This window comes from Myxocyprinus asiaticus, chromosome 25 (assembly GCF_019703515.2).
Source record: "Myxocyprinus asiaticus isolate MX2 ecotype Aquarium Trade chromosome 25, UBuf_Myxa_2, whole genome shotgun sequence".
Lineage (NCBI taxonomy): Eukaryota > Metazoa > Chordata > Actinopteri > Cypriniformes > Catostomidae > Myxocyprinus > Myxocyprinus asiaticus.
The window spans coordinates 19,074,000-19,100,425 of record NC_059368.1 but is presented as its reverse complement, the minus strand read 5'-3'; the positions used below and the strand labels follow the sequence as shown (position 1 = coordinate 19,100,425).

The 26,426-nt window shown below is 39.0% G+C and overlaps 1 protein-coding gene across 4 annotated transcripts in view; it reads right to left on the bottom strand.

Moving 5' to 3' along the window:
• The window catches only part of LOC127416457 (signal-induced proliferation-associated 1-like protein 1), a 140,346-nt gene that overhangs the window by 32,321 nt on the left and 81,599 nt on the right, over positions 1-26,426 (bottom strand). For all 4 annotated transcript variants that reach the window (XM_051655833.1, XM_051655835.1, XM_051655836.1 and 1 more), the window contains exons 2-7: positions 20,636-22,359; positions 18,859-18,989; positions 10,001-10,189; positions 9,712-9,886; positions 7,854-7,957; positions 7,598-7,755 (exon numbers count right to left, since the gene is read on the bottom strand). In XM_051655833.1, the coding sequence (XP_051511793.1) occupies positions 7,598-7,755; positions 7,854-7,957; positions 9,712-9,886; positions 10,001-10,189; positions 18,859-18,989; positions 20,636-22,124 (2,246 nt within the window). In that variant the 5' untranslated portion in view covers positions 22,125-22,359. The remainder of the gene's footprint in view (positions 1-7,597; positions 7,756-7,853; positions 7,958-9,711; positions 9,887-10,000; positions 10,190-18,858; positions 18,990-20,635; positions 22,360-26,426) is intronic.

The window sequence follows — 26,426 nt, the reverse complement described above, 5'->3', positions numbered from 1 at the left end:
ATTCCCTGTATTAAATTAAATAAATTAGCCTACCAAATGAATAAAACATTAAATAAAATAATTAATTACCAAACGAAAATAAAATATTTTTAGACCTACAGTACTGTGCAAAAGTTTTAGGCACTTGGGAAAAATGTTGCATAGTGAGGATGTCTTTAAAAATAATGCCATAAATAGTTTTCATTTATCAATTAATGTCATACAAAGTCCAGTAAATATAAAAAAATCTAAATCAATATTTGGTGTGGCCACCTTTGCCTTTAAAACAGCCCCAATTCTCCTAGGTACACCTGGAAACAGTTTTTCTTGGTAGTTGGCAGATAGGATGTATCAAGCTTCTTGGAGAATTTGCCACAGTTCTTCTATTTATTTTGGCTGTCTCAATTGCTTCTGTCTCTTCTTGTAATCACAGACTGACTCAATATTCAGTGGGGGCCTTTGTGGGGACCATGCCATCTGTTGCAGGGCTCCCTGTTCTTCTATTCTATTCTATTTGCAAAAGAAATGTTTGGGAGTCTAAAATGTATATTTCCTATTGACACACTAAAACTGAAAATATAAATAACCATCTTAAGACAAATGTTTTTGTGAAGCATCTTATGTGCCTAAGACTTTTGCACAGTACTGTATATATGCCTTTTTCTTTACACAAACTTAAATTAGCCTTATCCTTTTCTGTAGATGAAAAAAGTCGGCTGAACGACATTCTCAGAATGTTCTACACTTTTTTCAAGACTATAAACTATCAGAACTATTTGTCCAATGCTGAGTTTACTTTCAGAAAACGAGCTTTTGAACATTTTAAATCTAACCCTCTTTACCTCGGATCACATTTGCTGAGTTTCTTCAGAAAATGTAAATTGCATTATGATGCTAAAATTTATTTTAGATGACAATCAAGTTCATTTGGTTGTTAAAAGATGCTGGACAAATATGCAAGACATAATGCAGTTGTGATGGCAATGCTTTAGATTAGATGATTGTTCAAAATAGCCTATTGAATATCAAGAACGTATCATGATATTACACCGCATCAATTTTTCTTTAATAGCTGTGCACACAGCATATACACATCGATGGATGGTCCTTATACTAAGACCGAAAATTTCCCCCACTACTTGGTGCAGGTTGCCAGCTTGAACAAGGCCATGACAATTCAATTTCGGGTCAGAACCGGTGGCAACCTGTGATAGGTGCAAAATCAAGACCAATATTACATTCCTATCAGAAGGGCAACAGCTCCCTTTTGATTGCAATTCCTCATCTTCTGATTGCATTTATTTGTGAAACTAAAATGACAGTAAGCTGCTAATTTCAATAAATTGTCTCAATACTCTTCCCATTTTACCAAAACTTCAGAGGAGAAAACATTAGGGACATCTGGGTGGCGAAAGGTACACAATTAGCGATAAACTCACATTTCTGTATGGAAACGGCTTAAGGGCAGATTTCTTTTGCGATAAACCAAAACTTATGCGACAGTGTTTTTTTTTTAGGCATGACATCATCACGCACACCATTTGTATCGATAAAAGGCCATTTGAATGGAAACAGGCAGAAGACAGCAAATTTCTCAAATGTTTTATTTTTTCACTCTTGCCAGTGATTCCATTGTTTTCTCTTTTCCTCCCTTAAAAAAAGTACTGTGGTGGTACTTTGGTACTTTGATATATAACATGGAAATGAAAGATTAACATATTCATAAACCATGGTATTTAAATGGTACTCTGAAGTCGTTGTATTGTAAATACTACGATACATGTCCCAAACATCATGATACCATGGCTTTGATATACACTGTACCATATTAATGAATGAGAACCATATTAATTTACTTGACATTCAGACTGTACTTCAAAGAACAGGATGGTATTACCATGGTACATGTCCAAAACCATGGCATTATCATGTAATATGTTTAAACAAAACATGGTAATATCATAACACTTTTTGTCTCTGTTGTATCTCTTTAAATCTCTCCCCTTTCTATTATATTTTTTGAAACAAGCTAACTCTTTCTCTCTTTTTTTTTTCAGCACAAATCAGTAAGAACACCTACAATTACTGGTGCTTCACAAATGGCAGACAAAAAAATGAAATCATACTGTATGAGAGTGTAGAGAATAACCATCATCAACCTTTTTCAAAGGCCAGTATAACAGTGCATTTTCTATCCAAACTTAATCCACTTCTGGGCATTGAACAGTGATTCAGTGACTAACAACGAGCGGGTTGCTTTTATAGTTGCAGCCCGACCCCTTTGGCTTAGGTGGAGAGGCAAACTGGATTATATATCTGAAGTATAAATACACAGCGTGTGGGTTGGTGGAGCAGCATCCGCTACCCACAGCAAAGGAACCAAAGAACCTCCATACAAGCAAATAACACCCTGACCCACTCAGAAATTTACAGGTGTACACGTATTACATGCACAAACCAGAGTTCTCACACACTGCTAACATGTTTATAGGAAAAACTTCTTTGTGGCATGTTAATTTCTTCAGCCCTGTTTCTCTACAGATTTCTAATTTTATTACAACAAAACTCTTTTGGGAATGTTTATCTTTAACTACACATTGTCATATAATCATTAAGTCAGTAGTGATTAAGATGTTAATTCAATCTCTGATTCTCTGATTTAAAGGGATAATTCACCCAAAAATAAAAATTCTCTCTCCATTTACTCACCCTCATGCCATCCCAGCTGTGACTTTCTTTCTTCTGCTAAACACAAACAAAGATTTTTAGAAGAATATCTCAGCTCTGTGGGTCCTTACAATTTAAGTGGATGGAGACAAGAACTTTGTAGCTACAAAAAACACATAAGGAGAGTATAAAATTATTCCATATGACTCCAGTGGTAAAATCCATGTCTTCAGAAGATATAAACTCAGCAAAAAAGAAACATCCTTTCACTTTCAACTGCTTTTATTTTCAGCAAACATAACATGTGTGAATATTTGTATAAACATAAAGAGATTCAACAATGAAGACATAAACTGAACAAGTTTCACAGACATGTGACTAACAGAAATGGAATAATGTGTCCCTGAACAAAGGGGGATGGGGGGTAAGTATCTGGTGTGGCCACCAGCTGCATTAAGTACTGCAGTGCATCTCCCCTCATGAACTGCACCAGATTTGCCAGTTCTTGCTGTGAGATGTTACCCCACTCTTCCACCAAGACACTTGCAAGTTGCCAGACATTTCTGGGGGGAATGGCCCTAGCCCTCACCCTCCGATCCACCAGGTCCCAGACGTGCTCAATGGGATTGAGATCCGGGCTCTTCGCTGGCCATGGCAGAACACTGACATTCCTGTCTTGCAGGAAATCACACACAGAACGAGCAGTATGGCTGGTGGCATTGTCATGCTGGAGGGTCATGTCAGGATGAGCCTGCAGGAAGGGTACCACATGAGGGAGGAGGTTGTCTTCCCTGTAATGCACAGTGTTGAGATTGCCTGCAATGACAACAAGCTCAGTCCGATGATGATGCGACACACCGCCCCAGACCATGACGGACCCTCCACCTCCAAATCGATCCCGCTCCAGCGTACAGGCCTCAGTGTAATGCTCATTCCTTCGACGATAAACACAAGTCTGACCATCACCCCTGGTGAGACAAAACCACAACTCAGTGAAGAGCACTTTTTGCCAGTCCTGTCTGGTCCAGCGAAGGTGGGTTTGTGCCCATAGGCGACATTGTTGTCAGTGATGTCTGGTAAAGACCTGCCTTACAACAGGCCTACAAGCCCTCAATCCAGCCTCTCTCAGCCTATTGCGGACAGTCTGAGCCCTGATGGAGGGATTATGTGTTCCTGGTGTAACTCAGGCCATTGTGGTTGCCATCCTGTACCTGTCCCACAGGTGTGACATTCGGATGTACCGATACTGTGCAGGTGTTGTTAAACGTGGTCTGCCACTGCGAAGACAGCTATCCTTCCTGTCTCCCTGTAGCGCTGTCTTAGGCGTCTCACAGTACGGATATTGCAATTTATTGCCCTGGCCACATCTGCAGTCCTCATGCCTCCATGCAGCATGCCTAAAGCACGTTCACGCAGATGAGCAGGGACCCAGGGCATCTTTCTTTTGGTGTTTTTCCAGAGTCAGTAGAAAGGTCTCTTTAGTGTCCTAAGTTTTTATAACTGTGACCTTAATTGCCCACCGTCTGTAAGCTGTTAGTGTCTTAACGACCGTTCCACAGGTGCATGTTCAATAATTGTTTATGGTTCATTGAACAAGCATGGAAAACATTGTTTAAACCCTTTACAATAAAGATCTGTTAAGTTATTTGGATTTTTACAAAATTATCTTTAAAATACAGTGTCCTGAAAAAGAGAGAGTTTTGATATGTGTGGTTGAGAAACAGATCAATATTTAAGCCCTTTTTTACTATCCATCTCCACTTTCCTTTCACATTCTTTTTTTTTTATTCTCATTCTTTGTGCATATCACCACCTACTGGTCTGGGAGGAGAATTTATAGTAAAAAGGGACATAAATATTGATCTGTTTTTCACCACACCTATCATATCACTTCTGAAGTTATAGATTTAACAACTGGAGTCTTATGAATTACTTTTATGCCTCCTATGTGCTTTTTTGAGCTTCAAAATCTTGGTCACCATTCACTTGCATTGTGAGGACCTACAGAGCTGAAATATTCTTCTAAAAATCTTCGTTTGTGTTCAGCAGAAGAAAGAAAGTCACACATCTTGGAAGGCATGAGGGTGAGTAAATGATGAGAGAATTGTCATTTTTCGGTGAATGATTTCTTATTTCTCTGATATAAGATATTTGTTCGACTGATTCAACCGATTCATTAAAAGAATTGGCTCGTAAGAGCCATTTGTTTGCAAATCTGACTATATGTTTGTTATTACATGCACCTAGAGAGGACAACGCAATACAATCAATTATAAAATATATATATATATATATATATATATATATATATAGTCTGTTAAAAAAAAAAAAAAAATCTTCTCTCTACAATATCTTCTACCTTCACACAAAATGCATTTCACTAGTCACTGAGAGGCTGTCTGCCAAAAAAAGAGGGTACCGGTGAACAGTGTTTGCTACTTCAGTTCATCTAACAGCAGCCAATAAAACAACAGGAGGGTGTGTAAATGATTAACTCACCATAAACACTGTTAATAACACTGCACACCTGTGCTTCACTTTCATTTTAATAAGCACCCATGCGACACAACCAAAATAAAAACCCACTGGACCCACCTGATCCACTTCCTGACCTCCATCCCAATTCCAGTCTAAACAATCCAAACAGGTTAAAACAACAAGAGTGGCCACAGCTGAAGAAAATTTTAAACTAAAAAACAGAATATCAAGGAGGAATTCAGTGTCGTGATTGAAGAGGCTATGGGAGGGAGTCTGTCAGGAAAGGAGGAGCAGGGTTGTAGAGCGCAAGCGCCAGGTCCCCCTCAAGCCCCTCTCGAGAGAAAGCAGTTGGCAAGTTTGCTTTGTGTTCTATTTAGCTTATTGTTCTAGAGAGCTTGGTTTCAGGACAGGCCTTTATAACTTCTGTACTTTCTGAATGGTGATGAGGCTCCCAACCGAATATAATTAAGATGGCTTTCAATGAGGCCCACCAGCAATTAAAACCTTTATTAGTTTCACTGAGGCAAAACAGAGAAAGAGAGGGTGAGCATGCAAGAGAAAAATTAAAGTAGTAAGCCACAATGAAGTCACATCAATGATCAACTACATATCTGAGCAGAACTGGCAACAAACAAGCAGATATGTTCTTTTGCATGACTCACCGTGGGACTTTTGCTATCGGACTGCACACAATGCAACAATCAACATATCTTAAACAGCCCACAGCACGTGTGAAGGAAATTAAGCAGGCCTAGCTCATTTGAAGTGGTTAGTAGGAGTGCTCTCGCAGTACGACCAGAGTAATAAGCTGCCCAGAGGAGATCAAGCAAGCTCACAACCTTCCACAGGGAGGGAGAAAATGAGTGGCAAACCTCATTTCTCCAAAAAGAAAAAAGAAAAAAAAAACCTCCACAAAAATGCAAGACTAGTATTGTAATGCGTATTGTTCATGTGCAATTAATTCATAAATGCATGGCTTTGGTGGGCTGCCATCTCTGTAGCTTCTAAGATGGGATGTGCATTTTGGTAATTTTGACTATTTAAGTACTCAAAAAATCAAGTACTCAAGCACTCAGGGCTTCCATCTGCACAATTTTTTTATTGTTCCATGTTGGACGTCTTTTGCCACTGCATCATGTCTTGCTGTTTTGTATTAGCATCTCACAATATGAGCATCACGTTTTTAAGATGCCGTGTCAGTAGTCCTTTAAAAGAACATGTCCCAAAAAGCACTAGAAAAACAGCTATTAAGACACAAAAATTAAAATTCTCTCATCATTTACTAACCCTCATGATATCCCAGGTGTGTATGACTTTCTTTCTTCTGCTGATCACATTTGAAGACCGTATATCTGAATATAGATAAATATCTTAGCTCAGTAGGTCATCGTGTAAGTGGTGATCAGACTTTTGAAGCTCCAAAAAGATCAGACAGTCATCCATACTCCAGAGTTTAATTTAATGTCTTCTAAAGTGATACGATCGCTTTTGGTGTGAAAAAGATCAATATTTAAGTACTTTTTCACTATAAACAATCGCTTCCGGTCAGCAGTGGTATGCGTGACGTACTGTAATCAATGGCATGTGAGAAATGCGCGAACTGAAGCACGTGTGACACACCAGAAGAACAGCGCTATTTGCAACTGAGTAGGAGGAACACTGTACATAAGCTTCATTGGTTTTGGTTTAGGTCTGTATTTGTATCTGTTTCTTTACTCAGAATGGTGCGTTTGTGTGCTTATCCTGAATGTCTCAACCGAGAAAAGAACATGAGATTACGTCCGTAACATGCCATGCGAATTTATCACGCAAGAGACCACATAAACTCAGTGCTCTTGTGAATGCGTATATTGCTGCTGACTGGAAGCGATGGCATATACTGTAATTAAAAAGTACTTAAATATTGATATTTTTCACACCAAAAGCAATTGTATTGCTTTAGAAGACATTATTTTAACAGCTGGAATCGTATGGATGATGTTTATGCTGACTGTCTGTTCTTTTTGGAGCTTCAAAAGGTCTGATCACCATCCACTTGCATTTTAAAGACCTACTGAGTGAAGATATTTTTCTTATTTTCTTCAAATGTGTTCTGCTGAAGAAAGAAAGTCTTCACACCTGGGATATCATGAGGGTAAGTAAATGAAGAAAGAATTTTCATTTTTGGGTGAACTATCCCTTTAAGTTGCACTCTGTCTAGCTGTTTGAAAGGAATAACATGTCCTGTATGAACGTCCCCTAATCCTGTCCGGAGTATTGAGAGCTGTTACTTCCCCTCAAAGTCTTCATGTATAGTGTTAACGCAAAATGCTGTCTGATTAATCGGACCGCAATGTACTGCCAAAAATGATGCCATAACCAATCACAAAATTAAAAACGAGGCCTACTTTTTTACATGTTTGTGTAAAATTGATAATGGAACACTTCCAAGTACTCTACTTGGTAGCACATAGCCAAGGTTTAAGCCACTCACCTGTAGCAGGTGTTTTCAGAGCATGGATTGTGTGCTCGTACAACCACAAAGACGTGTTGAAAGTGTGAACGGATGTTCTTGGGGCTAAAGGGTTTTGCACCGGGCTCTTGAAACACTATTGTAACTATGTCGTTTCCAATGTGTCTTTTCCTTAGCAGCTATGGAGCACAAACATTGTGGGTTAGTTAATATATGTTATAGGTTGGCAATGAAAGTAAAAAAGGACAAATTATTGCAGTGCCTTTGAGTAGCTTACCTGCTGTTTGTTATTGGGTGTGTAGGGGAGCATTGTCGACACATGGAACATGATCTCATAGTCTTTAAAAGTTGTGTACAAAGAGTGGGTTCCAGTAGAATCCGCTGCAAGAAAAAAGATCACAAAGGTTTCTTCCCCTGCAATAGTTAAACACTTTTATATGACCACCTGCCTCTTTTGTTGAAGAAACAAGGCTTTCAGTATTGTCTGAAAGGAACAAACAGTTCTCTAAATCTTTGGTTGCTCATATAACCTCATGCATTTAAGACTCCTTGACTTGTTAGAGCAACACTTGGCTGATCCATTTTTAAAGGATTCTCTTCTTGTCAAAGCTACAGGCCCCCTGACATGTATAACAGCTGTTGGCTCAAAAGGACCTGGGTTTGATTCCGGCCTTGGTCATGTTCTGATCATGTTCCACCTCTTGTCAGTTTCTCTTATTGTCAGTCTATATGGTCCTATGAATAAAGGCTCAAAATCCTAAACAATAAATAAAAAGGGCCCAATACTTTTTAAAGGACAATCACGGTTCAAAAACAGGATACTGCAATTGTCACTCTGGGCCATGGCCTCTAAGACATGGCAGCACAAACTTCATCTACTCAATCCCAGTTTCCTAATCTCTTTATGCCACCAGACTCCAAAACCATGCCCCATTCTGTCAAGCTGAGATCAAAGCTTTCTGACACATCCACCACCCCTACTTGGCTGCACTTGCAGTGGAGGGGGACTCAAAGGGGGAAATGTCAAGACTGATGAATGAAATTAAAAGCAGGCTTGTGATCAGAGACAATATTCCTCATGGTCACAGAGGAGAGGTAGAGCAGGGCTGCCAGGCATTCTGTGCATGACTGGGTCTAAAATAAGGTCACTGTGGTTCAAATCAAATCAATCCAAGGGACAAAACAGGAGATGATTGTTGGTCTTGTGTTTAGATCCATTCCAATCATGATCTCTGACTGTCGATAAAATGTTTACATTGGAGGGACATGTTTAAAATGAGCTTCAAGCTTATTTTAGTACAATTCTGTTATAATTAATTAACTAGCCCAGAGCATACTAGCCCGATATGACAGGAGACCAGAGACTGACTAATCATTTTGCCACTTTAAAAAAGTTTTTTTAGTGGTTTAAAGTGGTTTCAATCATTCCATTCCTCTCAAGTGTTTTTTACACAACACTAAACCCTAATTCTTGGGGTTTCCTTTTCTTGTTGCAGAACCGTGTTGTTCGGTACTGATCCAGACTTACTGATACAGTTACGGGGTTTTTTTCCCCACTGTTGTGCAGCGAAATCAGGATAAGAATGGACTGAATGAGCCAGTCGGGAGTCTATTAGCACAGTGGAGCACAGTTACCCAACCATGCTGAGAAATCCGGGTTGGGATTGTCTTGCAATCATACCGTACCGAACCGTGCTCAAGTGGAAATGCTCCTGAAGGCATTACTCACCGTGCTTAGGACAGTTCGGACCAATGGTGAAAAAGTGCTTACTGTTCCATAGCAAGGTTAGCTCTGCTTTTATTGTACTAACACCAAATAGCATTGCCAAAGGTGTAAAATGTGACACAATGCAGTGCTAATGATAACAAACAACAAATAAGAAACTAAAAAGTAATATGCAAATAAGAATGTTAACCCAGAATTTACATATGCACAAAGTGAGATTTCTAAATTCAAACACCCAGGATTAATTACTAACCTGGGGTAAAGTATGAACAGTGTGAAACAAGGAACAAGATAACCCAGGATGTTAACACAAGATCTAGAATGAACCTGGGTTACCAATTTCTTGTGTTAAAAGCCCATTTCTGGTCTCTGTACCAATTAAATGAACCTTCAAGACATAAAGACTCACTTTTAGTGTCCAGTTGTGCACGGTACTTAGAAAAACCCTTAAGGCGCACCCTTTCTCCCAGCAACTGCAGAAACTCCTCCAGGGAGGAACCTGCTGCCTCATTATTGTACATCTCCTCCTCGCTGCTCTGCCCAGCCTTGCAGTACATGACTCCCACCTTCAGCTGGAAACTGAGCTGCACAACAGGTAGAAAGAAAGGCCAAAAACCCACAAACAACAGGAACATTCTATTATACATGTATAATGCCATATCATTATTCAATTGTGAAGTAATGCAAGATAGCCATACCCCCTGCTCGTCCAGTTTCATCAGCTGCTCTGTGACCTTGGGTGTATTGAGGGCAAGTCGGAGGCAGTGAGCATTGAGTTCAGGGACAAGATATTCTAGCACCTCTTTCAGAGGCAGGCCTCGAGCTAAGCCATGCTTTGAGGTGGAGGGCACAGAGTCCTCCAAAATGGAGCCCCGTAAGGTTGTTAACTATGGAAAAGTAAAAGATATAAAAGAGAGAAGTCTTTGTAATATTGATTCAGATTTCTAAATTTATGCTTTCAGAAATATCCATAAATAAGGCCTGTTTTTAATCATTACACAATTGTCTGATCACAATGTTTGCATCATTTGCATGTTTGCGTAATAGCAAATATTTTTGATACAGGCCCACCTTAAAAAAAATCATAAATATTGAATTAGCTGCTAATCCACTAGTGACCAAGGTGGATTTGGAGCGCATCTGGGAAAAGTTGGAGGACTTGGAGAACTGTAACCGGTGTAATAACGTCCGAATAGTTGGAATTCCTGAGGACGAAGGAGGTCGGGATATGGTGAAATTCTTGGACAGGCTCTTTCAGAGTCTGCTCGACATAACAGGCCATAAGCTGGAAATCAAATGAGCTCACAGGGTTCTGGCTCGGCGATCTGCTGAGGGAGACAGGCCCCGATCAATCCTGGCCACATTTCTAAGATCATCCGATAAAGATCTCATTACGCAAGGCGAGGAGTAAAGGAAGGCTTTCTTGGAAGAACCACAGCATTTTCTTGTTTCCAGATTTTACGAATTCGACAAGAGAGATAAGTGATTGATTCAAGGAATGCAAGAAACTCTTACATCAACGGAAGGTCGCTTTTGCACTGATGTTCTCGGCCAAATTGAGAATAGATACTAAGGATGGCCGTAAAATATTTACATGTCCCCAGCAAGCTATGTCCTTCATAAAGTCAATGGACTGAGTAAGTTATTTTGTGGTAATCACTGAACATTCACTTGACCATCCGAGGAAATTGAGCGCCTTTTTGGTTTCTTTTTATGCTGTTCCGCCTCGTGGCTGGAGTTTGTTTTGTGTAGTATCAATCCTTCGGGACAGTATTGTGGATGAATCTGCACATTCTTTGTGCTTATGCCTCCTATTGGTTGGAGTTGTTTTGTGGAGTATTTCTTGCAGGACATTGGAGTGATTGGGTCAAATGTTGCACTCATGTAGCAGTCGAATGGGCCAGCTCACTGAACATTCTGACCGTCCAAAGAAACTAAACAGCCTTTTTTTTTTTGTCCTGGTTCCGCTAGCGGCTGGAGTTTTTTTTGTGGAGGAACACACCTTCGGGACAGTTATGTGGATGAATCTACACATTCTTTGTGTTTATTCCACCTATTGGCTGGAGTTTGTTTTATAGATTATAATCTGTTGTGTAATTCTGTCTCACAAAATTTTTATAGAAACACCGAACTTGAGCAATCAGACAGCAAAGTTGTCACGGGGGCTCTCGTAGGCGTACATGGACTGTTGGAGTTTAGAGGCATGGACGCCAGTTGGCACTGTCGTGCGTGGGGTTAATGCACATGGTTTTCTTTTTCTGTTTGTTTTGGTTCGTTTGGGGTTTGATTGTTGCCCTAATGTTGGAATGTGGTCTTTATCATTTTATTTTTGACACAATCTATTTTTTCTAATATGTCAAAATGTCAAATGTTAATGAGTGGATTGTCTCTCTCCACGTGGAATGTGAATGAGTTAGGGCAATCCATAAAAAGGTTATTTCTCTTCTTAAACGTAAGAAATTATGATATAGTGTTTCTTCAAGAAACGCATCCTTCCACGCAGGAAGCAGAAAAATTTGGGAAGATATGAGGTCGAAATGTTTTCTTTAGTGCTGGCTCAAGTGAGAGCATGGGAGTCATTACATTGATAAGTAAGCATCTACAATTCAAATGTCTCAAACAGATTAAAGATAAATTAGGAAGAGTTATTGTTTTAGCAGAAATTCAGGGGCAAAGATTGTTTTGAGACTTTAATCTTCTGATGGACCCAGTCATTGATCATAGTGAAGCAAAAGTGTGTAAGCCCCCTAGAGCAACACTGACGCTTCACAGGATGTGTAAAAATCTTGGTCTTACAGATATTTGGAGACTTTTGAACCCATCTGGTAGGGACTCTAATTTTTTACATAAGTCCATAAGATTTAGTCTAGAATAGATTTTTGTTTTTATATATCTAAATCCCTCATTTCATCTGTTGTTGAAACATCTTAGATCACGCCCTGGTGAGTTTAGAGATGTTGCCACATACGGAGAAAAATAAATCATATAGTTGGCGCTTTAATATATCCCTTTTGCAAAATCCTGAATTCCAACAATGTTAAAGGCCGAAATCAATGTTTATATGGAGACCAGCTGGTCCTCAGTATCCTCTGTGGGTGAGGCACTAAAGGCGGCTCCTAGTGTTCGGATCATACAGTATGCCTCATTCACCAAAAAATCCAAAGCACAAGAACTTGTGGAGCTGGAAGGGAATAGTAAAAGTGCTGAGGCAGAGATGAAGCGCCGAATGTCGTCTGATAGCCTCAGAGAATTTTCCCTATTGAAATACAGATATAATACTATTTTGTCATGGAAGGTGGAGTTTTGGCTATTCAGGGCAAGACAATCATACTTTGAGTCAGGGGACAAAGCAGGGAAGCTTTTGGCTAGATATATAAAGCAGAGAGAGTCTTTTTCTACCATTCCCTCAGTGAAATCTGCCAGTGGTGAAATATTTACCTTGGCAATTGATATTAATAATGCTTTTAAAGAATTATATCTTGATCTCTATAGTTCTACGTCTTCGTCTACTGATGAAGATACTAAAAACTTCGTGGAACCATTAGAACTCCCTAAACCGGCGACTGAGCAAAAAAATTCTCTTGATTCTGAGATAACCTTGGAGGAGCTTGACGAGATAATTAAGGCCTTGCCTACAGGCAAACTCAGCTTTGCCGCTGAATTTTTTAGATCTTATGCTACAGAACTGGCTCCACTTTTGTTAGAAGTTTATACGGAATCATTAAAGAATGGAAAGCTTCTGCCAACCATAACACAAGCCCGGATCAGTCTGATTCTTAAAAATGACAAAGATCCAAGCGATTGTCCAATTTCCCTGATCCAGCAAGAAGTTAAAATATTGTCTAAAATTCTGGCTAACCCATTAAGTAAATGAATTAATTTCAGATTATTTTACTCTGGATAGGGGCACCCGGCAGGGTTGCCCTCTTTCCCCATTATTGTTCTGTCTTGCCCTGTAACCATTAGCAGCCGCGATAAGAAAGGAAGCTGATTTTCCAGGGGTGGTGGCGGGAGGTATGGCGCATAAGCTTTTGCTTTACGCAGATTATATTTTTTTATTATAAAATATACAGAATTATAAATTCATTTTCTAAGTTCTCAGGATTCAGAGTCAACTGGTCTAAATCCGAAGCTTTGGCTCTAACAGCGTATTGCCCAGTAACGGCTTTTCAGCCGGGCACCTTTCTAGTGGCCCAAGCAGGGCATTAAGTATTTGGGCATTTTATTCCCAGCAAATGTGTGTGATTTAGTTAGAGTTAATTTTGACCCCTTAATAAAAAGGTTTTTGAGTGATGTGGGCAGGTGGGCTTCATTAAATGTATCTATGATTGGGAAGGTTATTTATATTACCTGCTACAATCTCTCCCTGTAGATGTCCCCCTCTCTTATTTCAAGCAATTTGATAGCATAGCGAAGTCCTTCATTTGGAATGGTAAGCATCCCAGATTACATTTCAATAAGTTATATAGACCGATTGACAAAGGTGGGCTAGGCCTACCCAAGATTTTGTTTTATTATTATGCATTCGGTCTCAGATATTTGGCTCATTGGTCACTTCCACCTGAGAGAGCCCATCCCTGGTTTTGTATTGAACAGGAAGTTCTTGCCCCATTATGCCATTGCAAAGCCTTTCTATTAAACTAACCAGAAGTTACACCCCATTATCTCGCATTTGCAAGCAGTATGGACAAAGGTGTCCAGAGTGTTTAATTCGGCCATTTATTTAAATGTTGCCACGAGCATATGGCTGAACCCAAAATTATGTATTAATAAGTCCCCTTTCTGCTGGACAGAGTGGATTGTGAGGGAGGTTAATATGCTCGGTGACCTATATGAGAGAGGGGTGTTCAGATCCTTTGAAAATATTGTTCAAAATTTTAGGATTCCCAGATCTCAGTTCTTTAGGTATTTACAGCTGTGCCACCTGCTCTGTACTATTTTTGGGAGTAGCATACCCCCCCCCCAAACTAATTCAGAGTTTGGGGGACGGAGCTTCAACTTCTCTCAAAAGATTAAGGGAGAAAAATTAAACTTGGTATTAGAGGAGGGAGTATGGGCTAGGATTCTAAAAAATGTCAAGTCTACATCTAGAGATGCAAGGGTGTGTCTGATGCAATTTAAGATTTTACATTGATTCTATTGGACCCCCTCTAGATTGTATTGTCTTGGTCTCAAAGACACACCCACCTGCTGGCGATGCCATTCAGAAGACGGGGACACAACCCATGATTTTTGGTGGTGTGTTAAGATCCAAAAATTATGGTTGAGGGTTCAGAGTTTTATGTCTGATGTATGGGGCACTCAAATTTCATTTTGCCCCAGACTCTGTATTCTAGGCGATGGGATGGTTATTAATATAGGGGATGGGTACATAAATAATCGGGTCCTGGCTGGTGTTATGTTTGGAAAACAGGTCCTCTTTAGGGTATGGACATTGGCTGGAGCGCCCTCGTTTCGGGAGTGGTGCACGGAGTTGGGCAGGGTGGCGGCATTTGAAGGGATGATATATAGAAGGCTGGACAACATGGGTTTATTTAATAAAAAATGGGGCAGTTATTTTGACTTTTTGGAGGGCTTTTGGAGATAGTGGAGGGAGATAGACGATGTTAAACGTATGTGTGCATTCTTAATGTTTTTTTGTTTTTGTTTTTTTTTCCTAAATACTTTGTTAATTTATTGTTTATTTATGTGTCATTATTCATTTATCAGACCACTGAGGTGCACGTTTGTGTCGGGTGGGAGGGGTGGGAATGTTCGGAGGGAAGGGTTTTAAGTTCATATAATTTGATTCCGTATTTTCTGTTATGTTTATTTAATCTGTGACTGGAATCAATAAAAATTGTTAATAAAAAAAATAAATAAAAAAAATTTAGAATTTAGAACAGAAATATATAAATTATATTATAAAATATATATGGCAAAATATTCAAATATTTATAATAGCAAAAACAATAATAATGTGTTATTATATTAATAAAATACGGTAAGGTACATGGGGTTCAGTGAACGAAGACTAAAGTGGACAAAATGAGGACACTGGAAATATTTATTAACAAAAATTATGTAATTCTATCCCTGTGCAATAATTGTTTACATAGCCTGACAGAAAATTACAAATTTTATTTTATGATTCAAAGCTCACAAATTACAGGTGACATAAGGGCTGTCCAGATTATGAAATTTTAATTGTCAAACAAATAATTGCGATTATGATGATTAATTGTCTGTTTTAAGGCCTTCACGATTAACTGTCATATAAACTGTCATATTTCTTAAGGTGTATGTGTGCTTCATACACCGTAAGAAGTCATTTTTACATATTTAACTTCAAATATGTAAATCAAATATTAAAATAGGGGTATATTATTTCCTTTTAAAGCTTTAAAAACTTATGAATAACATGAAAAATTATGTTTTAAATATCAAAATCTTTCTAAATGCTTAAAATATGTCTCTCTTTTTGGTCAGCTTTAGTTTTGGTCAATTTTACATTTAAATATTTAATATTATTTTTTTATAAATATAAATATATACAGTTGAAGTCAGAAGTTTACATCCACCTTAGCCAAATACATTTAAACTCAGTTTTTCACAATTCCTGACGTTTAATCACAGAAAACATTCCCTGTCTTAGGTCAGCTATGATCACTATTTTAACAATGTGAAATGTCAGAATAATAGTAGATAGAATGGTTTATTTCAGATTTTATTTCTTTCAACACATTCCCAGTGGGTCAGTTTACATACACTTTGTTAGTATTTGGTAGCATTGCCTTTAAATTGTTTAACTTGGGTCGAACATTTTGGGTAGCCTTCCACAAGCTTCTCACAATAAGTTGCTGGAATTTTGGCCCATTCCTCCAGACAGAACTGGTGTAACTGAGTCAGGTTTGTAGGCCTCCTTGCTCGTACAAACTTTTTCAGTTCTGCCCACAAATTTTCTATCAGATTTAGGTAAGGACTTTGTGATAGCCACTCCGATACCATGACTTTGTTGTCCTTAAGCCATTTTGCCACAACTTTGGAGGTATGCTTGGAGTCACTGTTCATTTGACAGACCCATTTGCATCTGAGCTTTAACTTCCTGGCTGATGTCCTGAGATGTTGCTTCAATATATCCACATAATTTTCCTTCTTCATGATGCTACCTATTTTGTGAAGTGCACCAGTCCCTCCTGCAGTAAAGCATTCCCACAACAAGATGCTGACACCCCCATGCTTCACGGTTGGGATGGTGTTCTTCGGCTTGCAAGCCTCACTTTTTTCCTCCAAACATAACAATGGTCATTATGGCCAAACAGTTCAAAATTTGTTTCATCAGACCAGTGGACATTTCTCTAAAAAGTAAGATCTTTGTCCCCATGTGCACTTGCACACTGTAGTCTGGCTTTTTTATGGCGGTTTTGAAGCAGTGGCTTCTTCCTTGCTGAGCAGCCTTTCAGGTTATGTCGATATAGGACTAATTTTACTGTGGATATAGATACTTGTCTATCTGTTTCCTCCAGCACATTCACAAGGTCCTTTGCTGTTGATCTAGGATTGATCTGCACTTTTCGCACCAAACTACATTCATCTCTAGGAGACAGAATGCGTCTCCTTCCTGAGCATTATGATGACTGAGAGGACCCATGGTGTATATACATGCATACTATTGTTTGTACAGGTGAATGTGGTACCTTCAGGCTTTTGGAAATTGCTCCTAAGGATGAACCAGACCACAATTTTTTTTCTGAGGTCTTGGCTGATTTCTTTTGATTTTCCCATGATGTCAAGCAAACAGGCACTGAGTTTGAAGGTAGGCCTTAAAATACATCTACAGGTACACCTCCAATTGACTCCAATTAGCCTATCAGAAGCTAATTAGCTAATTGCCTAAAGGCTTGACATCATTTTCTGAAATTTTCAAAGCTGCTTAAAGGCACAGTTAACTTAGTGTATGTAAACTTCTGACCCACTGGAATTATGATATAGTCAATTAAAAGTGAAACAATCTGTCTGTAAACAATTGTTGGAAAAATTACTTGTCATGCACAAAGCAGATGTCCTAAACGACTTGCCAAAACTATAATTTGCTAATATGAAATCTGTGGAGTGGTTAAAAAATGAGTTTTAATGACTTCAACCTAAGGGTATGTAAACTTCTGACTTCAACTATATATATATATATATATATATATATATATATATATATATATATATATATATATATATATATATATATATATATATAAAATATTTTATTAATATTAAATTATATCATTATATTACAATTTCTTCACTTTCACATATTATTTTAATGCTCTTTGATTAAACCTACAAGCCCTTATTTGTCATTAAGCAAAACCTTACATTAATTTAATAATTTTATTACACAACAGAAATAGTGCAAGCGTGCGCATTAACACTGCATGTTTGAACACGCTATGACCAGAAACATTTGCCATTACACAATCATTTAAAGTGAAGCCGGAGCTTTGCGTTCAGTATCAAAGTTTATATTTGTTTGTTTATGTTTTCACGGGAGATTGGTGCAAGCTTCTGCTGATGGCACACGCATCAGAGTGCTTGAGAAGCAGTTCACATGCTCTTCCGGACAGGAGCTGCTCTGGTTGAAGCCCACAGTGCCTTAGTGATGCTCTGAGTCAAACTGAATGACACACAAGTGCATAATAATCGTGGTTCTCAAATAACCGTGGTTAGATGAAAAAAAAAACGCGTTTAGATGATTCTTTAATAATCGCGACAGGCCTAGGTGACTTGAACACATCAGGCAATCGTTAACAATTATTGGCATGGCAATTAATTGTCAGCCAAAATGTCATAAAAGTGATAGCCCAATTACAAATGCAAGCTGTATGCATTTGTAAATTACAGGTGTGACTCAATAAATGGGCATGTTGAATGTTATACAAGAAATGGTTACTCCATATTCCAGCATACTGTCATCTGTTTATAGTTGTTCATTATGATTCAGACACCTCAAACAACTGAAAAGGTGCCATAATTATTAGGAAAAAAGTTTTATACAAGCTAATCCACATCTGCCCACCTACATGTCTAGAAATAGCTGTGGAAAGATTGCCATGTTGGGCTGTGTATCACCTTAGACGCAAATTTATTAAAACCCATCCGAATGCATGTGAATCACAAGTAGTTTCTATAAATTAGTCCAAATGTCTGAGAGGTCACAATCAAGAGCCTTTATCATCTTTTTTTTATTATTATTTTTTATAGAGAGATCTAACCTTCATCCATCCATTTTAAGAATGTTGTCAAAAGCTGTGTGTGATTAGGAGGCAGTACAGTGATGAGCCAGCTAGGGCACTGTGTGATCTATGTAGAGCACTAGCAGAGAGAAATCGCTATGCCTCTAAGCATGTTATATAAGATAGCAGTGGGCGTCAGACCTGGATCTCACTCACTACAACCTAGTTAGAATTAACTCTCTCTCTCTCTCTCTCTCTCTCTCTCTCTGTCTGTGCAAGCACAATGATGCATTCTGCATTCAAATCCTGGCAACAACAAGTGATATTTGGCTGTGTGGATGAGAGCTCACCTCACTGGTTCGGAAGATGATTCTGTAATTGTATTGCTGGCCATGCTCTTTGTGATCCTCCAGTTTCTCCCGACGAATACTAACAGCTACTGGCCCCAGTGTCTCATCGACACCCAAGTAGTTCCAGTGCTCTAAGGATAATAGAATTTTAGATTTTTCAATCAATGATTCAAATGTATAAAATCAATATGAACAAGTACTACCCCTGCTGAAAAAGCAGCTCAAACTAGCCTAAGATGGTTCGATGGTCTTAGCTGGATTGGTTTGCTGGTTTTAGAGGGTTTTTGGGCATTTGTAAGCTGGTCAGGTGGGAAGACCAGCTGGCATGACCAGCTCAACCAGATAAAGACCAGTTTGGCCAGGCTGGGAGACCAGCTAGACTAACTGAACACCCAACCTGGTCTCATAACAAGTCACAATAATAGTAAGAGATGGTGAAATTGTAAGAAATCAACTCGTACATAAACATACAACTTTTATTCCCATTTTCCCCCAAAAAAATGTAACTAACCAACAAGCATGACGATTGCTAAGATTTATAACTCTAAGCTTAACCCAACCATGATTTCAAAAGGAAAACTTTTGTGTACCACTGAAGAACGCTACGGGGTCTGGAATTAGATGAGAGAAGCATATTACAGGTTATTCACATACATCAGTCATTTGTATTACATAAATAAATATGGAATGAGTTAATTTGCCCACAGATGTTTTCTTAAAGGAAAATTCTGGGTTCAATACAAGTTAAACTCAATCAACAGCATTTGTGGCATAATATTGATTACCACAAAAATATATTTTGACTTGCCCCTCCTTTTCTAAAAAAAAAAAAAGAAAAAAAAGAAAAAATCTGGGATCCAGTGAGGCATTTAAAAAGGAAGTGGATGGGGGCCAATTTTTTTTAACATTGAAATACTGTTTCAAAAGTATAGCCACAAGACATAAACAATATGCATTTAACATTATTATATTGTGATAAAATCACTTACCTTTTCTGTGTAAAGTTATAGCCAATTTTACAACTTCCTTGCCATGACGATGTAATGTCAACAAACACTAAAACCCTAAAATGACTGTAAAAATGTTGATTTAAACAAATTTACAGCTCAAATAATACATGAGTTTAAACAGAAGAATGAATGTAAGTGCTTTTATAAAATTACTAGCATCACATTTCTACCTTTAAACCCTCCAAAAATTGGCCATATTCACTTCTATTGGCCACATTCACTTCCATTGCAAGTGCCTCATTGTAACCTCGATTTTTCCTTTTTTTAAAGAAAAGGAGGGAGACTAAATAAATTTTTGTGGTAATCAACATTATGCCACAAATGCTGACAATGGAGCTTAACTTGTATTGAACCTGGAATATTCCTTTAAATAAAGTAAAGAGGCTACTTAAATGTAATGCCTGTTTTGTATCGATTTGAAATTCTGTTTGTTGATTGGTTATTCTCTAAGGGGATAAAAGTCATACCTTTTCAAGTCATATGATATTTTATGATTTCTGCATTTCATATGAATTATTACAAGCTGTCTATGTTGGATTACCAGCTTGGCCAGGCTATAAGACCAGTAGGATTTTAAAACAGTTAACACCAGCAAAAAAATCTCAGGCTGGTATTCACTTTTTTTCCAGCATGGATAACAAACTAGCCAAGTAACAAGCGCAAAGTCTGAGGCCTTGTTGTTTCTGAAACTTAGTACAGAGCGTTCTGGAATATCTCTTACTGAAATGATAGCTTTACTGTGTAAAAAAAACAAAAACAAAACTCACCTCTCAAGTAAAAGTACTTTCTGTAGTAATAGGCACCCAAGTCCACATGTTCAACTATGTTGCTTTTTCCACGATCATGGTGGAGACTCTTGCCATCCTTGGGCGCTTCAAGAACAGCCACACCTGCATTGCTAAAATGGGTGTTGGGAGCTCTTTCAGGGGATCCTTCTTCATCTCTTGAAGAGCTGGAGGCCCCACTGCCGATACTGCCCTGCTTTGAAGGGCTGATATTTCTCTCTCCTTCACCACCAATCTCATTACGAAAACACGGGCAGCTAAGAACCAGATCGTTGCTCTTGTCATCACCTGAGTCAAGAGAAAGTCCATCCTTGATGTTAAGCTCCTCCTGGCTACCGCAAGGGGAGCTGTAAGCCCCGCTTTGTGTGGATGAGAGAGATGATGTGTTGGAGGCAGAGGCAGCAGCTGCAGCAGAGGCACCGGTGGTAGTGTTCTTCCTCTTAACTGCACTTTGTCGACTTTGCACAGCCTCATTCAGGTCAAACAGAATACTCTGGATGTCAAAGTGTGCAAACCCTTTCTGGCAGACCCATGGTTTGGGAGGAGGACCTGCATCGTCAGACTTTCCATCTTCTGCATCAGAACCTGCACGTGATGAATCACCTTCAGCTTTGACGCTACGTAGCTTGCGGAAAATGGACTCTCCACCTGTCTCTGACTTGGAACGCCGTTTCAGGTGTTTTTCTCTTTCTTTCAGGCGACTGGCGGGACTGCCACGTGGAGGACCCAGAGGTCCATCAGGCAGGTCAAGGGCAGTTTGTTTATGGGCTACTGTCAGTAACTCACTCAACTTATCAGGGGCAGGGCTGCGCTGGTCAGGAGCATCGGTCTGGTAACCTTTAAGCATATCGAAGAAGCTCTCACCAGATACGCCATGCTTGTCAATGGATGAGGTACTGCCGTACTCTCTATGCATGGGTGTCCAGCCTGAAAAAGACCAGCCCTCACTGCCATCGCCGTCCAGCTCACTGATGGTGATATCGCTGTTGCTGCGCTGTCGGATGCGCCGCATGCTCTTGCGGGGCGAACCAAGATGACCATCCGGGGAGAGGAAGCGATTGTCTTTACCTTTGCTCTGCATCTTGTTCTTCAGTGTGTTGTGAATGTTACGCAGCATGGATGAGTCCTGAGGGCTGATCAGGTGACCAAGCTTGGTTGACAAGTTACTCTGGGTGCTTCCTGTGGTGGTAGAAGGGGAATCAGTCTCCACTGTGATGTGCCACACACCCCCTTCATTTCCTCCCCCTCCACCTCCTCCACTGCCGCCATCTTTCCTGGGGGGCCAGTCAGCAACCCTTGCCCTAACTCCCATTTTGGGAACTCCAGGCGTGCCAGTCAAGTGTGTGCTCTCGCTGCGAGGGGGTGGTGCACCTCCATTGGGCAAGCGCAGACGACGAGTGTAAAACTCATCTGTGGCGGGAACAGAGCCACCCACCGAGCGTTCGGTCTGTGAACGCTTTAGACTGGTCATGGTATGGCTATGTGGCGGAGCTCAGCATTGGAGCATGCCAGCAGTGTAGCAAAAATGACAAAGCTTAGGGAACATGGGCAGCCACTCAGCTGGAGAGGCCAGAGAATGGAAGACAGACAATAGTGGGATATAAATGAACTTTATAATAGTGCTTCTCCTCAGCTAAATCAGGAATGTGTGGAGATCATTGTGTGATTAGACCTTCCCCCTCTCATCCCTTTGTGTAGATGTTGAGCTGAAACAGAACAGAGGGTGAAAGTGTAAGCATTCAACAATCAGGACTAATCTGATGTTTAAAATAAAAAAGGGAAATAGAAGAGGGACCACGGAGGCATATCAGAAAACCTCTGACAACATTTCAGTATCCAAATGCAAACAAATGCTAAAGCAGCATTCACAAATAAAGTGATTAAATCACTGGAGTCCACCGAGTTTGTGCTGTTGGTCAGTAGTAGGCAGTCCTACTTGACAAATAAATTAAACTATACCAGGAGGCAGATCAGTGTTTGCACTCACATTGGTGGTGGTCTCATTGCGTTGTTACCAATGTTCATTACCAACAGTCGCTGTGGCTCATGATGCCAGTAATCACTGGCTCTCATTGAAAATTAATGAATTCCAGTCGCTTTATCGCTGCACATAGCTGTATGGGAACACCCCTTAAGGCCGTAGCCTGCTACTCAGCCTAAGAACAAAAAGGAAGTCACTTAATCCATGCCCTACAGACTGTGGAAAGCCCTTGAAGATGCCAACAACTACGAGAAGCACATCCAGGCATCATGCCAATGAAAATATCAAGTGCCTTTATCTTGAGTGTTTTTAACTAATGAGAGCTACGTGTGACGTGTTGAACTTAAAGAAAACTAATAAGTAGTGCTGTAATTGGTGTGCATGCAGGAGCACTTTATAAACGCTTCAAAGATCATCATAAGCATACAGTTTGTACCAGTGTGGACCAGTTGCTGCGTTAAGTGCCTTGACAGTGCTAGTGCTGTTTGATGTGTTTGACAGTTGTTTCTCTCCAGTACATAATGTACATTTTACTGTAATTTTCTATGTTTCAAAATGTATGAGTGTTATGAATTCAAAATCAGGCATGTATTTCCATTTTGCAATACTCTCCCCTCATCATGTAAGTTCATGTTGTCAGCGCAAGAGAACCAGTGCCCATGTTGAAAATGCAAGAGTGAATTTGCGCTGCGCAAGAGAAAATATACAGATGATTGCGCTATATTAAACGACTGAATATAATGCGGAGTATAATGTGGAATAATGGTGAATAATTAATAGGGCTGGGATGATTCATCGACGTCATTGATTACAGAAATACGTCGATTTGCATAACATCCGTCGGCGCGTCGCAATGGAGTAATTAAAATGGCAGCGCCGGTTTAAGTATGGATTCCCCCGAAGAACAAGCTGCAGCTAAAAAAAAAACCTCTCCTACGGTCATCTAAAGCATGGGAGTATTTTAGCCAGAAACCCAACAATGTGGTGCTGTGTAAGCTATGCAAACTGGAAATGGCTTATCACAGCAGTACAACCACCATGAACGAACACTTGAAGCGAAAGCATCCCAGAGCGCTTTGTCAAGACGGCAGCAAGGCAGCACCGTAAGTCCTGTTTACTTTTTGTCTCCACCCAAGCATGACATATTAATATTACAACATGTGTTTCTGTTAGTAGTAGTCACTTTAAATTGATTTTCTAAATGTTTCCTCATCGCCCCCATGTTAAAAGTAATTTCTACACCGCTGCTAACGTAGGGTGGCCATACATCCTCTTTTTCGGACCTTAAAAAAAGCATCCAGCCGGGATTTCTAAATTTGCAAAAATGTCCGGGATTCGGCTTTAGTTGCATTATGATGTGCATCTGGTCTAATACTTCATTGTGTGTGTGCGCATATTTGCATTGCTTTAACCCCTCTTTGTAAGTCCCGCCTTCTCACACACCATTTGGTCAATTATAAGATGTTTGCAGCAACTATTGGCCAAATTCCTGCCTGTCAATCTCTTCGTGAACGCGCAAAGCGCTGTTGTGTTCGGCATCAAACAGTTGCTTGACAGCAGCAGCAAATGACAACTGAGTAGATACAATGCCCAAACGAAAGTGCAAATTTACAGAAGAATTACACAAATTCCCATGCTTTCGTCCAGGTCAAGATCTGTAGGAAGCAGAATGTATGACATGTAAAGCTGGCACTTATGTGTCAGTTGCTAATAAAGGTGCAAGTGATTTAGAAGCACACATTAGCTCTGCGAAGCATAAGGTGAAAGTACATCAGGTAAATTAACGGACTACTTTTTGTGACCAGGTAAAATTATCACATTGCTTCATTTTCCATGGCCATTCAAAATAATAGTAATAGTAAATGAAGGTACACTCATGGCATCAAATATTTTATTTTAGTACATGGACATTCAAAAGAATGTTTGAAATGTTTATTTATTTATATATATTTATGTTATGCTAATAGAGTGTCTTTTTCACTGTATTAAAGTTTGCATTCATAGTAACACTGTTTTGTTGCAGAATAATGCCCTGCAGTGCACACTTTGTTTCTTGTACATTTGTTTGTGTTAAGAGAAGATGATTTAATAAAATATTGAAATATTAATGAGATAAGTTTTTTATATTTATTTTGGGTTAATTAATTGTTATATTAATCAAGTTAAAATTATAAATCTTTAAAATAATAATATTCTAAAATCTTTAGAATAATCAGCAAATTAGTCGTTAGATTAATCGACTAATCGGAAAAAAATAATCGTTAGATTAATCGATAAAAAAAATAATCGTTAGGTGCAGCCCTAATATTTAATTGTCCTGATAATGCCAAATGTAGTCATATTTCACCAGTTAGCTTATAGCATGGCAAACATTATTTTACTGGATAAGCATACACTGCCATTAAAAAAGTATTTTTGAAAATAATATTTTTTGAAAAGTAATCAGTCAATACTATTTTAAAATGTACAATATTAATTTAAAATATTTTAAATGCATTTAAGCAGTGACTGTGAGCAAGCATATGCATCTAACATAATTCTGTATTTTCAGCTTAGCAGAACTATAAATATTTCTATTATGGTGTCACCACTGCCCTGTGCTGGGCTGATTTTTAGTTCTACTCCATCCCTGATGGATAATTTTGCATTTTAATGAACAGTACTTTTTACTGAGTGAAGTAAAGAACTGTTTTGCATACCTCTCAAAAGAAATTAAAGACAAACATTTAAACTAAGCTTTTCTTGATTCAGGCATTGTTTAAAATATCGTGAGAGTATCAAACCATGAATTCAGTACCGTGAATTGTTGTAGCAAAGAAGATAGCCACAGCCTGCCAGCCAATTTATATTGTGAAGGATGATGGTTTAAAAGATTTAACGCCCACTGCAATGAATACGCAACCAATGGGAATTAGTTCTTTCAATTAGTCAACCTCCTAATTAGACTTTAGATGTTCTCACACCTGTTAATGAATACGGTTGTCAAACCCAAACATTGACTGTGTGAACATGGCATTAGTGTCAAATTTCAAGATTTGCAATTAATTAACTTTGAAAAATCCACTAATTAATGTACAACCAGATTTTGCATAAACAAACACCCACTGTACAAGTGTTCAGCCTGTGGCATGCCTGCAACTGCAACATAGTTCATGCACTTTGCAGTGCCAAATGGAAGATTACACTACATGAACAAATCAATGCCACCACTGCAATGGAGAGCCAAAACACTACACAATTATAGAGTCAAACCAGTCGTCAAAAGAACGGAGCAGTCTGCAGAGATGATCAGAATCTATTTAAAAACTAAAGTCAAACATACCATTATATTACTGGTAACACTAAAGCTAAATACAGATAGCAGCTATTAAATTAAATTAAAGTCGCTGTACTACTGATCACATACATCAGTGTTTCCCAACCTTTTTGTCCCATGTACACCCACAGCTCCATTATCAATAAGGCTCAAGTACCCCTTCATCGACATCAAACCTGAAATGCATTCCTATTACTTCATATTGTACTGGCTATCATTTAGCACTGTCTTCATTAATATTTAAAGGTGGCCATTATTACGATGAGTCACTTTTAAACTAAAAACAATCAATATTGTGGGTGATATTGATTGTAAAGATTCAAAACTCACCAAGAGACTCACCAAGCTTTCTCTCGCTTTAATAACACCTGAGCTTGTTTTTCTTTCACAAGTTTGTACCTTTCTGGGGGCAATCATTGCCCGTTTTTTAAACTAATTTTAATAAGAAGTTACAAATCACGGGTAACAAGGAATTA